General features: G+C 46.6%; 1 protein-coding gene across 2 annotated transcripts in view; it reads right to left on the reverse strand.

Annotated features, from left to right (window-relative positions):
• Positions 1-948: 948 nt before the first annotated feature.
• The window catches only part of sik1 (salt-inducible kinase 1), a 38,003-nt gene continuing 23,456 nt past the window's right edge, over positions 949-15,495 (reverse strand). Inside the window, exons 9-14 of one of the 2 annotated variants that reach the window (XM_072513050.1) lie at positions 14,963-15,076; positions 14,504-14,732; positions 3,760-4,017; positions 3,492-3,646; positions 3,300-3,382; positions 949-2,123 (exon numbers count right to left, since the gene is read on the reverse strand). In XM_072513050.1, the coding sequence (XP_072369151.1) occupies positions 1,751-2,123; positions 3,300-3,382; positions 3,492-3,646; positions 3,760-4,017; positions 14,504-14,732; positions 14,963-15,076 (1,212 nt within the window). In that variant the 3' untranslated portion in view covers positions 949-1,750. Of the gene's footprint in view, positions 2,124-3,299; positions 3,383-3,491; positions 3,647-3,759; positions 4,018-14,503; positions 14,736-14,962; positions 15,077-15,495 lie in introns of both variants that reach the window. The other variant, XM_072513049.1, reaches the window with a different exon arrangement.

Genomic DNA, 15,495 nt, shown 5'->3' on the forward strand with positions numbered 1-15,495 from the left:
ACACCCTGGCCGTGGACAGGCTGGGGCCCATTCCCTGGGTGTTAGAAGGTTGGCTGCTGCATTTGTGGTGTTGCCTCCCGCAGTGTTCAAACACAGTGTCGATGTATCCACGTCTGATTGGGATGCTGGCAATGAACCCCAGATTCTACATGGACTGCCCTCACACGGGGATCCACTTAGGATGTGTGAAGTGCTCACTGAACCGTGATTGCCAATTCCCTATTAGCAAAAGCCTTCATTTCAGTGGGTGTTATGGGTTGTCGGTGGGCAGACAGGCAGGGATTGAGCTGTAGCCGGAATGGGTACACACGATCCAAGGATTGGCATGGAGGACCCGAGCATGTTTTCTCTCTCCGCCCCCTCCCCGAGCATACAGGCAGGAAGCCCAGCTTCCTTGGCTTGTTGTCTGTGAGGGAAGATGGCTACTCACCTCAGAAGGTCCCCGCAACAGCCCTTCCGCCAGGTTCATGTTTTTCAAAAGGCTTACTAATCGGTGCCAGCGTGACCACTTGCTGGGGAGGTGGCAGGATTGCCGGAGGCAGTTGGATATGGAGTGGCTCCCGTTAATTGGATGGAAATGGGGCTGAAGTGGTGATGGTTGGTTTCTCGCTACAGCGAGATCCCGATTTGGCATACGGGAGCGGGCCGCTTGCATGATAAATAGTTTGGCGCCTGGCACAGTTCTCAGTTATGGCTTGTCCCGTTATTCACCGGCCACATTGCACTCTCGTTGGAGCAAAACAAGGCTCTTGAATCACGCCCCAAGAGTTTGCACCAATTAGAAAACACAGCAAAAATCAGTTACTGAAATGCAGGGCAGCCAAACACTGGGGGGCTCCAATCAGGCGGAGCTGGATTAAACTGAGACCTTTTTAACGCACAGAAAAATCAAAGAAGTGAATATGGATGAATCTGTAAATTCCATTAAAAACATGGACCAAACACAACTGGTTTTTAATCATATTCCAGTACTTTACTAACACTTAAATAAATTGTTCATTTCTCTTACAGAAGGTACAAATTGGAACAGATTATTGCACAATCCCTAAAGATGGATTTATTCCTATTTGGACCCAGATAATAAAAACACTTTCACACACAAGCAGCAGAATCCTAATCTCTCTGGATTCTTTATATTAATAGATTTCCTGATAAATCCAGTGTAATTGCTGGAATTTCAACCCTGTACACAGCCATCAAACAATTCCAGGATACGAGGCTTTGTAGACTGGGTTTCTCATTTGCTAACAGTGTCTAGCTGTGAAATCCCAGGATTCCAGCAGATGATGGTTAATTTCTCCAGAAATTCAGCAACTCCACTTCCTGAAAAGACAGCTTCATGGTTGGGATTGTGATTTTCCCAGCAGTGAGAGAACATTATTTCCTCCCAGCTTTCTGAGGGAGTGGCTCCATTCACCAGCCTTGTCTGTTTGAGGTAATTCATCTCGCCTGTTGACTGGACAGAGATGCTATGATGCTTCCTTGAACAGGCCTGAGTTTACTTTTGGTGTGAATCCATAATTAAAGTGACTTATGCCTTCGATTGCAGCTTATAAACATTGATGAGGGAGTGGAATGAGCCTTTGGTTATTGACATTTTCCAGACACAGAACACTTTAAAAGTAACAAACTGTGATTTCGATCACCATCGATTTGAGTTTTGTTGAGTGCAGCTATTCATCAGAACAGTACAAACCAACTTTTATTGCTTCTGAGGTTGCTGAGTTCAGAGTACATGCAGCTGGACAGGCTAATTCACCAGCACAATTTTGTCTAATTGTGTTGCTGTGAGATCCTCCATTTCACAGTCCACTCCCAGTCCCTTGCTTTGTTCTGGTGTTGAGAACAGAGTTTGTTGGAGGATCTCGGAGAATGTGGGGTGTAAATCCAAAGGTGCAGTGCTGGGAAGAGGCTGTGACAGGTTGACACCCACTAAGTACTGCAGCTGTGATTGAGCTCTGTAGACTGTCTCAGAGTCTGTGTGTGTCAATTCAGACAGGAGGACAGAGGGACTTAGATGTGGTGCAGTTCTAAAACCATGTGCCGTTTCTGCAACACTCTGGAACATAGGAGACTTGATCAGTTTGGGCTGAGAACTGTTCAGATATCTCAGCTGCAGCTTTCTGTAAAAATGGAAATTAGAAATTAGATAATTCGGAATGTTTTACAATCCCCTCCAGCCCATCCTCTGAAACCAACAGTTCAAAATCTGAATGAAAACGGAGTCTCACTGAACCCTAAAAGCAGCAACACTCAAGAGGTGCATCGGGCAGGTCACCGGTTCCCCACCACACAGACCATACAATTTAGGCAATGAGCATCAGGCTATCGGACTGTGATATGAGGCTATAGAACGTAGAACATTACAGCGCAGTACAGGCCCTTCGGCCCTCAATGTTGCGCCGACCTGTGAAACCACTCTAAAGCCCATCTACACTATTCCCTTATCGTCCATATGTTCACAGTTATCAGGCACCAGCATCCCTAGCTGGCTAAGGCACCAGAATGCAATCAGAAATGATAACCCAGACGACTGACAATTTCTGGTATTGCTGGAAAACATTTGTTTAATTTCTGCCAATTGACCCTGACACGTTTCCTGCAATTTTTCTAAATTCCAAAACATTCTTCTATATTTATTTCTCTTGGATTGGGCTGCAGCTGCTCTCTAACTAAACCAAGTTAATTCAACCGCTCCTCATAGCTAATGCCCTCCATATCAGGCAACATCCTGGTAAATCTCTTCTGCACCCTTTCTAAAGCCTCCACATCCTTCTGGCAGTGTGGTGACCAGAATTGAACACTATACTCCAAGTGTGGCCTAACTAAGGTTCTATACAGCTGCAACATGACTTGCCAATTCTTATACTCAGTGCCCCGGCCAATGAAGGCAAGCATGCCGCATGCCTTCTTGACTACCTTCTCCACCTGTGTTGCCCCTTTCAATGACCTGCGGAGAGGGAAGAGATACAAAAGGGTCCAGAGGGGAATTTCTTTCACACGGGGGTGGTAAGTGTCTGGAACGAGCTGCCAGAGGCAGTAGTAGAGGTGGGTACAATTTTGTCTTTTAAGAAGCATTTTGACACTTATATGGGGAAGATGGGTATAGAGGAATATGGACCACAAGCAGGCAGATGGGACTAGCTTAGTGGTTAAAACCTGGGCAGCATGGACAGGTTGGGCCGAAGGGCCTGTTTCCATGCTGTAAATCTCTATGACTCTACCTGAACTCTATCCCATTAATTCTGAGCTTTAGATAACAGGATTGGAAAGTTTCCCATGGCCTTCTAGATTCTCACCTTTGTTGGTGCAAAACCTCCTCCAGAAAATTCCTGCTTTCTGTAGAGATCCTGGTAGCGAGACTGGGCAAAACATTCACAACCTGAGACACAAACACAATGACATCAGTAACAACTACAACTGCTGTTTGAAAAGGTAAAATGTTACAAATGAAAGATTATATAAAATTGTTTAAGCAGCTGAGGACTGACCTGTTGTGGGCTGCCAGGAGGTCGCTGTTGGGATGGTCGGTTCCGTGGCCCAGTACAGGATGGAGACCTCCAGACATGTCGTGTAAAACTGGTCATTTTGTTGAGCCCTTTTGCTCTGGCGCTTTTATGTAGTTGCTGTCGGAAAGGCTTCAGGCCTGGAAAACCGATAACAGAACTCAGTCAGCCCAAGTGGCCCACCCATGCACACAAGGCTACTTTTTGCTTCCAACTGCTAAGTTGCAAAGATGAAGCTTTGCTGGAAATTTACCTGGAGTTAGTGAGGTATCAGAGGCTCTTCGGCCTTCCTGAAAGGTGACTGGCAGCTGAGCAGCATTAATTCCAGTTCTATGTTCCCGTGCCTGCAATATCAGAGTTGCAGAATTTGCGTACACAAACGGTGGGGACATTGTCTTGTCTGTAAGACTCGCGCTGTTTGTAGAGCGGAATTCATCATCGAATGAGGACATAAGGCAGCTGTCAGAACATGCACCCTCTGGTATATTGGTCTGTGAGGAGATGACAGTACCTGTGGAAAGTGAAGACAATGTCAATGCTGCTGCCCTTTTCAATGGCATCTCAAGGACTTCAGCTACACTTTCAGTGTTCAAATCTCCCTACCCCAAGTAACAAGCCCAGTCACACACAATCCAAACCCACATTGCTACATATTCAGGACGTCTGCAAATATAAAGTTGACTACATTGCCACAACACAATCTCCTTACAAAAAAGGAGATTGTGGGGTGATTTGATAGAGGTGTACAAGGCTATTGCAGGTTTACAGAACGGTTACGCACAGAAGGAGGCCATTCAGCCCATTGTGTCGGCACGAGTTCTCTGAATGAGCCGTTCACTCGGTGCCGTTCTAGAACATAGAACATTACAACGCAGTACAGGCCCTCCGGCCCTCGATGTTGCGCCGACCTGTGAAACCACTCTAAAGCCCATCTACACTATTCCCTTATCGTCCATATGTCTATCCAATGACCATTTGAATGCCCTTAGTGTTGGCGAGTCCACTACTGTTGCAGGCAGAGCATTCCACGCCCTTACTACTCTCGGAGTAAAGAACCTACCTCTGACATCTGTCTTATATCTATCTCCCCTCAATTTAAAGCTATGTCCCTTCGTGCTAGACATCATCATCCGAGGAAAAAGGCTCTCACTGTCCACCCTATCCAATCCTCTGATCATCTTGTATGCCTCAATTAAGTCACCTCTTAACCTTCTTCTCTCTGACGAAAACAGCCTCAAGTCCCTCAGCCTTTCCTCATAAGATCTTCCCTCCATACCAGGCAACATTCTGGTAAATCTCCTCTGCACCCTTTCCAATGCTTCCACATCCTTCCGTTAATGCGGCGACCAGAATTGCACGTAATACTCCAAATGCGGCCGCACCAGAGTTTTGTACAGCTGCAACATGACCTCATGGCTCCGAAACTCAATCCCTCTACCAATAAAAACTAACACACCGTACGCCTTCTTAACAACCCTCTCAACCTGAGTGGCAACTTTCAGGGATCTATGTACATGGACATCGAGATCTCTCTGCTCATCCACACTGCCAAGAAACTTACCATTAGCCCAATACTCTGTCTTCCTGTTATTCCTTCCAAAATGAATCACCTCACACTTTTCTGCATTAAACTCCATTTGCCACCTCTCAGCCCAGCGCTGCAGATTATCTATGTCCCTCTGTAACTTGTAACATCCTTCCGCACTGTCCATAACTTCACCGACTTTCGTGTCATCTGCAAATTTACTCACCCATCCTTCTACGCCCTCCTCCAGGTCATTTATAAAAATGACAAACAGCAGTGGTCCCAAAACAGATCCTGGTGGTACACCACTAGTAACTGGACTCCAGTCTGAACACTTCCCATCAACCACCACCCTTTGTTTTCTTCCAGCTAGCCAATTTCTGATCCAAACTGCTAAATCTCCCTGAATCCCATGCTTCCGTATTTTCTGCAGTAGCCTACCGTGGGGAACCTTATCAAACGCTTTACTGAAATCCATATACACCTCATCATATACACAAACTGCTTTACCCTCATCCACCTGTTTGGTCACCTTCTCAAAAGAACTCAATAAGGTTTGTGAGGTACGACCTACCCTTCACGAAACCGTGTTGACTATGTCTAATCAAATTATTCCTTTCCAGGTGATTATACACCCTATCTCTTATAAACCTTTCCAAGATTTTGCCCACAACAGAAGTAAGGCTCACTGGTCTATAGTTACCGGGGTTGTCTCTACTCCCCTTCTTGAACAAAGGGACAACATTTGCTATCCTCCAGTCTTCTGGCACTATTCCTGTTGACAAAGATGACTAAAAGATCAAAGCCAAAGGCTCAGCAATCTCCTCCCTAGCTTCCCAGAGAATCCTAGGAAAAATCCCATCCGGCCCAGGGGACTTATCTATTTTCAGCCTTTCCAGAATTGTTAACACCTCCTCCTTATGAACCTCAAGCCTCCTTATGAACCTCAGTCTAGTAGCCTGAATCTCAGTATTCTCCTCGACAACATTGTCTTTTTCCTGTGCGAATACTGCTGAAAAATATTCATTTAGCACCTCTCCTATCTCCTCGGACTCCACGCCAACTTCCCACTACTGTCCTTGACTGGCCCTACTCTTACCCTAGTCATTCTTTTATTCCTGACATATCTATAGAAAGCTTTAGGGTTATCCTTGATCCTACCTGCCAAAGACTTCTCATGTCCCCTCCTGGCTCTTCTTACCTCTCTTTTTAGGTCATTCCGAGCTAACTTGTAACTCCCGAGCGCCCTTACTGAACCTTCATGTCTCATCTTTACATAAGCCTCCTTCTTCCTCTTGACAAGTGTTTCGACTGCTTTAGTAAACCACGGTTCCCTTGCTCGACCACTTCCTCCCTGCCTGACAGGTACATACTTATCAAGGACACGCAGTAGCTGTTCCTTGAACAAGCTCCACATTTCCATTGTGCCCATCCTCTGCAGTTTTCCTCTCCATCTAATGCAACCTAAGTCTTGCCTCATAATTGTCTTTCCCCCAGATATAACTCTTGCCCTGCGGTATACACCTATCCCTTTCCATCACTAAAGTAAACGTAATCGAATTGTGGTCACTATCACCAAAGTGCTCACCTACCTCCAAATCTAACACCTGTCCTGGTTCATTACCCAGTACCAAATCCAACACGGCCTCGCCTCTCGTTGGCCTATCTACATACTGTGTCAGGAAACCCTCCTGCACACATTGGACAAAAATGGACCCATCTAAAGTACTCGAACTATAGCGTTTCCAGTCAATATTTGGAAAGTTAAAGTCCCCCAAACCAACTACCCGGTTGCTTTCGCTCCTATCCAGAATCATCTTTGCAATCCTTTCCTCTACATCTATGGAACTTTTCGGAGGCCTATAGAAAACCCCTAACAGGGTGACCTCTCCTTTCCTGTTTCTAACCTCAGCCCATACTACCTCAGTCGACGAGTCCTCATCAAACGTCCTTTCTGCCACCGTAATACTGTCCTTGACTAACAATGCCACCCCTCCCCCTCTTTTACCACCTTCCCTGAGCTTACTGAAATATCTAAACACCGGCACCTGCAACAACCATTCCTGTCCCTGCTCTATCCATGTCTCCGAAATGGCCACAACGTCGAAGTCCCAGGTACCAACCCATGCCGCAAGTTCACCCACCTTATTCCGGATGCTCCTGGCATTGAAGACACACTTTAAACCACCTTCCTGCCTGCCGGTACACTCCTGCAAGTTTAATACCTTACTCATGACCTCACTACTCTCAACCTCCTGTATGCTGGAGCTACAATTCAGGTTCCCAAGCCGCTGCTGAACTAGTTTAAACCCTCCCGAAGAGCATTAGCAAATTTCCCCCGAGGATATTGGTACCCCTCTGGTCCAGGTGTAGACCATCCCGTTTGTAGAGGTCCCACCGACCCCAGAATGAGCCCCAATTATCCAGAAATCTGAAACCCTCCCTCCTGTACCATCCCTGAAGCCACACGTTCAACTCCTCGCTTTCCCTATTCCTCGTCTCGCTATCACGAGGCACGGGTAACAACCCAGAGATAATAACTCGGTTTGTTCTAGATCTAAGTTTCCACCCTAGCTCCCTGAATTCCTGCCTTACATCCCTATCCCTTTTCCTACCTATGTTGTTGGTACCTATGTGGACCACGACTTGGGGCTGCCCCCCTCCCCCTTCAGGATCCCCAAAACACGATCCGAGACATCACGCACCCTGGCACCTGGGAGGCAACATACCAACCGCTCTCTCCCTGTAACCCGGCACATTTCCTTTTCAGACATCGGTCTAATTTCCTTTTGAAGGTTTCAATTGAACCAGCCTGTACCACACTCTCAGGGAGAGCATTCCAGACATCATCACTCACTGCACAAAAAGATTTCTCTCATATAATTTCTGTTTCTTTGACTAGTTACTTTGCTACAAGACAGGGGAGGTCCTGGTCCTTTTTAGGTAATTAAGCCTGGCAAGTGGTTGAAGTATCAGTGGGGGTGCATTTTGCAGACAGCAATCATAACTCTGTTAAGAGTCAAGATTGGGATGGAAAAGGACAACGGTGGGCCTGAAATCGAAGTTCTAAACTGGAGGAAGCCAATTTTAATAAGATCAGCTATGATTTGGCCAGAGTGGGCTGTGAGACAATTTTAGATAAATCCATGACAGAACAGTGGGACGTATAGGGAGAGTACAGGGCCAACATGTTCCAATCAAGGAAAAGGGGTGGGGGGGGGGGGGGGGGGCAACTAATCCAGTGAACCCTTGATATTGAGGGATATAAGAGAAAAAGGGAGGCTTATGGCAGATATCGAGGGCTCAAAACAACAGAAGCCCGAGGGGTATAGAATGTACAAAAGGGAACTTAGGGGCGGCACGATAGCACAGCGGTTAGCACTGTTGCTCCACAGCACCAAGGACCCGGAATTGATTCCCGGCTTGGGTCACTGTCTGTGCGGAGTCTGCACATTCTCCCAGTGTCTGCGTGGGTTTCCTCCGGGTGCTCCGGTTTCCTCCCACAGTCCAAAGATGTGCAGGTTAGGTGGGTTGGTCACGCTACATTGCCCTGTGGTGTCCAAAAGTTAGGTGCGGTTGCTGGGTTTCAGGGATGGGGTGGAGGTGTGGGCTTGGGTAGGATGCTCTTTCAGGAGCCGGTGTAGACTCGATGGGCCTCATGGTCATATTTATAATAATAGTGCAGAAGAGGCCCTTCGGCCTATCGAGTCTGCACCGACGCATGAGAAAACCTGACCTGCCTACCGCACTTGGGGCCCATAACCTTGAACGTTATGAGGGGTCAAGAACTCATCCAGGTTCTTTTTAAAGGATGTGAAACAACCCGTCTCTACCACCCTCCCAGGCAGTGCATTCCAGACCGTCACCACCCCCTGGGTAAAAAGGTTTTCCCTCAAATTCCCTCTAAACCTCCCGCCCATCACCTTGAACTTGTGTCCCTTTGTAACTGACCCCTTCAACTGAGGGGAACAGCTTCTCCCTAGCCACCCTGTCCATGCCCCTTATAATCTTGTACACCTCAATCAGGTCACCCCTCAGTCTTCTCTGCTCCAGAGAAAACAACCCAAGTCTATCCAACCTCTCTTCATAATTTAAATGTTCCATCCCAGGCAACATCCTGGTGAATCTCCTCTGCACCCCCTCCATTGCAATTATATCCTTCTTATAATGTGGTGACCAGAACTGCACACAGTGCTCCAGCTGTGGCCTCCCCAAAGTTCTATACGGCTCCAATAATACTTCCCTGCTTTTGTAATCTATGCCCCAATTGATAAAGGTAAGTGTACCATTTGCGTTTTTCACCACCCAATTAACCTGTCCTTATGCCTTCAGAGATCTATGGACACACATGCCAAGGTCCCTTTGTTCCTTGGAATTTCTCAGTGTCAGTCCATTCATTGAATACTTCCTTGTCGCATTACTTCTTCCAAAGTGGATCACCTCACACTTTTCAGGGTTAAATTCCATCAGCCACTTTTCTGCCCATTTGACCATCCCGTCTATATCTTCCTGTCACCCAAGACACTCAACCGCACTGTTAACCAGCCGGCCAATCTTTGTGTCATCCTCAAACTTACTGATCTTACCCCCCACATAGTCATCTATGTTGTTTATATGGCAAGCAAGGGAATGATCTGTCGTCAAGGGTAGGCGGGATACAGAATTGAAGTTACTATCAGATCCCTTTGTAGCCTCCTTACGTCCTCTTCACAACTTACTTTCCTAAATATCTTTGCGTCATCAGCAACTTAGCATATTTGAGTGTAATTCACCCACAAAATGACTAAGTGTCATTTTGGGTGCGTTTGGCAGGGTGGGAGATGGCAGGAGAGACTTTCCCCGGGCTTCCCGACAGTCATTCCACCTCGCGAGATCTACTCAGATCTGGGCAGGATCCAGTTTCACATGGCTGTGGGTTTAAGAACTCACTTAACTGTGTTGACGCTGGATCTAATCGGCGCCCGACATAGAACATAGAAAAATACAACACAGAACAGGCCCTTCGGCCCACGATGTTGTGCCGAACCTTTGTCCTAGATTAATCATAGGCTATCATTGAATTTACAGTGCAGAAGGAGGCCATTCGGCCCATTGAGTCTGCACCGGCTCTTGGAAAGAGCACCCTACTCAAGGTCAACACCTCCACCCAACACTAAGGGCAATTTTGGACACGAAGGGCAATTTATCATGGCCAATCCACCTAACCTGCACATCTTTGGACTGTGGGAGGAAACCGGAGCACCCGGAGGAAACCCACGCACACACGGGGAGGATGTGCAGACTCCGCACAGAGAGTGACCCAAGCCGGAATCGAACCTGGGACCCTGGAGCTGTGAAGCAATTGTGCTATCCACAATGCTACCGTGCTGCCCTTAAGAACAAATTAATCTACACTATATCATTTTACCTTAATCCATGTACCTATTCAATAGCTGCTTGAAGGTCCCTAATGTTTCCGACTCAACTACTTCCACAGGCAGTGCATTCCATGCCCCCACTACTCTCTGGGTAAAGAACCTACCTCTGACATCCCCCCATATCTTCCACCATTCACCTTAAATTTATGTCCCCTTGTAATGCTTTGTTCCACCTGGGGAAAAAGTCTCTGACTGTCTATTCTATCTATTCCCCTGATCACCTTATAAACCTCTATCAAGTCGCCCCTCATCCTTCTCCGTTCTAATGAGAAAAGGCCTAGCACCCTCAACCTTTCCTCGTAAGATCTACTCTCCATTCCAGGCAACATCCTGGTAAATCTCCTTTGCACCTTTTCCAAAGCTCCCACATCCTTCCTAAAATGAAGTGACTAGAACTGTACACAGTACTCCAAATGTGACCGTACCAAAGTTTTGTACAGCTGCATCATCACCTCACGGCTCTTAAATTCAATCCCTCTGTTAATGAACGCTAGCACACCATAGGCCTTCTTCACAGCTCTATCCACTTGAGTGGCAACTTTCAAAGATGTATGAACATAGACCCCAAGATCTCTCTGCTCCTCCACATTGCCACGAACTCTACCATTAACCCTGTATTCCGCATTCATATTTGTCCTTCCAAAATGGACAACCTCACACTTTTCAGGGTTAAACGCCATCTGCCACTTCTCAGCCCAGCTCTGCATCCTATCTATGTCTATTTGCAGCTGACAACAACCCTTCTCACTATCCACAACTCCACCAATCTTCGTATCGTCTGCAAATTTACTGACCCACCCTTCAACTCCCTCATCCAAGTCATTAATGAAAATCACAAACAGCAGAGGACCCAGAACTGATCCCTGCGGTACGCCACTGGTAACTGGGATCCAGGCTGAATATTTGCCATCCACCACCACTCTCTGACTTCTATCGGTTAGCCAGTTCGTTATCCAACAGGCCAAATTTCCCACTATCCCATGCCTCCTTACTTTCTGCATAAGCCTACCATGGGGAACCTTATCAAATGCCCTACTAAAATCCATGTACACTACATCCACTGCTTTACCTTCATCCACATGCTTGGTCACCTCCTCAAAGAATTCAATAAGACTTGTAAGGCAAGACCTACCCCTCACAAATCCGTGCTGACTATCCCGAATCAAGCAGTGTCTTTCCAGATGCTCAGAAATCCTATCGTTCAGTACTCTTTCCATTACTTTGCCTATCACTGAAGTAAGACTAACTGGCCTTTAATTCCCAGGGTTATACCTAGTCCCTGTTTTGAACAGGGGCACGACATTCGCCACTCTCCAATCCCCTGGTACCACCCCTGTTGACAGTGAGGACGAAAAGATCATTGCCAACGGCTCTGCAATTTAATCTCTTGCTTCCCATAGAATCCTTGGATATATCCCGTCAGGCCCGGGGGACCTGTCTGTCCTCAAGTTTTTCAAAATGCCCAACACATCTTCCTTCCCAACAAGTATTTCCTCGAGCTTACCAGTCTGTTTCACACTGTCCTCTCCAACAATATGGCCCCTCTCATTTGTAAATACAGAAGAAAAGTACTCGTTCAAGACCTTTCCTATCTCTTCAGACTCAATACACAATCTCCCGCTACTGTCCTTGATCGGACCTACCCTCGCTCTAGTCATTCTCATATTTCTCACATGTGTAAAAGGCCTTGGGGTTTTCCTTGATCCTACTTGCCAAAGATTGTTCATGCCCTCTATTAGCTCTCCTAATCCCTTTCTTCAGTTCCCTCCTGGCTATCCTGTATCCCTCCAGCGCCCTGTCTGAACCTTGTTTCCTCAGCCTTACATAAGTCTCCTTTTTCCTCTTAACAAGACATTCAACCTGTCTTGACAACCATGGTTCCCTCACTCGACCATCTCTTCCCTGCCTGACAGGGATATACATATCAAGGACACGTAGTACCTGTTCCTTGAACAAGTTCCACATTTCACTTGTGTCCTTCCCTGACAGCCTATGTTCCCAACTTATGCACTTCAATTCTTGTCTGACATCGTATTTACCCGTCCCACAATTGTAAACCTTGCCCTGTTGCACGCACCTATCCCTCTCCATTACTAGAGTGAAAGTCACAGAATTGTGGTCACTATCTCCAAAATGCTCCCCCACTAACAAATCTATCACTTGCCCTGGTTCATTACCAAGTACCAAATCCAATATTGCCTCCCCTCCGGTCGGACAATCTACATACTGTGTTAGAAAAGCTTCCTGGACACACTGCACAAACACCGCCCCATCCAAACTATTTGATCTAAAGAGTTTCCATTCAATGTTTGGGAAGTTGAAGTCACCCATGACTACTACCCTGTGACTTCTGCACCTATCCAAAATCTGTTTCCCAATCTGTTCCTCCACATCTCTGCTACTATTGGGGGGCCTATAGAAAACTCCTAACAAGGTGACTGCTCCTTTCCTATTTCGGACTTCAACCCATACTACCTCAGGAGCCAGATACTACTCGAACTGCCTTTCTGCAGCTGTTATACTATCTCTATTTAACAATGCCACCCCCCACCTCTTTTACCACCCTCCCTAATCTTATTGAAACATCTATAACCAGGGACCTCCAACAACCATTTCTGCCCCTCTTCTATCCAAATTTCCGTGATGGCCACCATATCATAGTCTCAAGTATCGATCCATGCCTTAAGTTCACCCACCTTATTCCTGATGCTTCTTGCGTTGAAGTATACACACCTCAACCCATCTCCGTGCCTGCAAGTAATCTCCTTTGTCAGTGTTCCCTTCCCCACTGCCTCGCTACACGCTTTGGCGTCCTGAATATCGGCTACCTTAGTTGCTGGACTACAAATCCGGTTCCCATTCCCCTGCCAAATTAGTTTAAACCCTCCCGAAGAGTACTAGAAAACCTCCCTCCCAGGATATTGGTGCCCCTCTGGTTCAGATGCAACCTGTCCTGCTTGTATAGGTCCCACCTTCCCCAGAATGCGCTCCAATTATCCAAATACCTGAAGCCCTCCCTCCTACACCATTCCTGCAGCCACGTGTTCAGCTGCACTCTCTCCCTATTCCTCGCCTCGCTATCACGTGGCACCAGCAACAAACCAGAGATGACAACTGTCTGTCCTGGCTTTTAACTTCCAGCCTAACATCTATCGGCCTCCCCAGGGAGACCGCAGCCAGGCACCATGGCACTGCCCAACTGCCAGGGAGCGAGTCAGGGTGCCATCCTAGCCTGTCCCTGACCACCTAGGGACCTCCAATGGCCTGGGAGACCCCTCAGATGCTGTTATGCCTGGTCCACGTCTGCGTGGATCAGTACTGAGCCAGATTTTGGCCTCTCCGGCGATGCACCAGACGCAACAGGATTGGTGCTGGGCACAATGTGGTGGGAGAATCACGCTCTATACCTTTGGTCCCTTCATCCAACTGGTTCACTTTTTTCCGGACACTTCTGGACCACTGCTCCATAAACTAGGGGTCACTCTCTTCTGCACCTTTTCCTATGAAATTCCTGCGAAAAACCGGCGTAAAGGCCAAAAAAAGACCACCATGAGCAGGAGCTGCCAAAAGTGTAACTTTTCACTCCATGGCCGCCACCGGAATGCCTGGTCTCGTCACCCAAGTCATTTATATAAATTGTGAAGCTCCAGCATTGATCCCTCGCATACATCTCCTGCGATAGACTCTGAAGCTATCTGATAGAACAACACATTCTCTTGGAGCCCAGAAATCCCTTTGCCAAGGAAACGGAGCACTGACAAAGTGTTGCCTGCAATCTCCATGCCACTTGATGCCCCAACAATATACAATGCTCCAAAACCCAGGAACTCACCCCAGTGCTCCCAGATCTCAGTAGCTATCTCCAGTATTCCTGGAACCTCAAGAATTCCAAGCTAGTTTTTCCAGGTTCTGGGCCTCTCTCAAAATACTGCCATTCTGAGCCACCCTAACCCAAGCCAGCACCTGGGAAATTGAGGTTGTTCTCGGGTCATTGAGATACAATTATTGACACTGATGGACTGACTGAAGCTACATTAAGTAAGGTTGAAACTTACAGGGAGCAGTGTAGTTGTTGAAGTTTGCAGACACCTCAGCCATTGTGTTTCGTCGGTTGGCACTGCTTAGAATGTGCAACGAGTTCTGGATTTTCCCCATCACATGTTCCTCCATGTCCTGTTTCTGTCTCACCTCTTCACTGATAGCAGTTTCCAGCAAGCTGCTGCCAGATATTGATTGATTCCCAATCAGAACATTGACTGATGCATCCAATGGGTGAAACACTGGCTGCTTAAGTAATGAATAGAAAATAAAAGGAAGTTCAATTATTTCTCTTTTGAAATAAGTTACTTCATGCAATCTAAATGATGTAGGGTGGAGCAAGAAATTTTCAAGAATTCAGCACCCAAATCATTTATTTAAATGCAGTTTATTATTCTTAGATTTTTAACAACAATAAATCACCGTAGAAAACAAATATAAACCATCACTATATTTAAATACATTCTTGAACTCACCTGGAAAGAACAGGCAATGTCACATTCCAAGTCACTGTGAGGCATGGGTGTGGAGAGGGGTTCGCTTTGTACATGAGGGATTATCAATTCCACTGCAATAGCCTCTCGAGACACCTAAAAGCCAGTAAATCATAAAAAATTGAAGTGTGCATGGCAACCCTCAATGAAACAAGTATAGAGGAACTGTCACAGGAACTTAGTCTGATGCTCAGACTAGTTAATTTGCATTTCTGATAAGTACTTGCACCTTTAATATTATTTTACATGCGGTATAGTGGTGAGTAATGTCACCGGCTTAGTAATCCACAGATCCTGGCTAATGGTCTGGGGAAATAATAATAATCATCACTTATTGTCACAAGTAGGCTTCAATGAAATTACTGTGAAAAGGCCCTAGTCGCCACATTCTGGCGCCTGTTCGGGGAGGCTGGTACGAGAATTGAACCGGCGCTGCTGGCATTGTTCTGCATTACAAGCCTGCTGTTTAGCCTACTGTGCTAAACAAATTCTACCATAACAGCTGGTGGAAATTA

Source organism: Scyliorhinus torazame, chromosome 8 (genome assembly GCF_047496885.1).
Source record: "Scyliorhinus torazame isolate Kashiwa2021f chromosome 8, sScyTor2.1, whole genome shotgun sequence".
NCBI classification, from domain to species: Eukaryota; Metazoa; Chordata; class Chondrichthyes; order Carcharhiniformes; family Scyliorhinidae; genus Scyliorhinus; species Scyliorhinus torazame.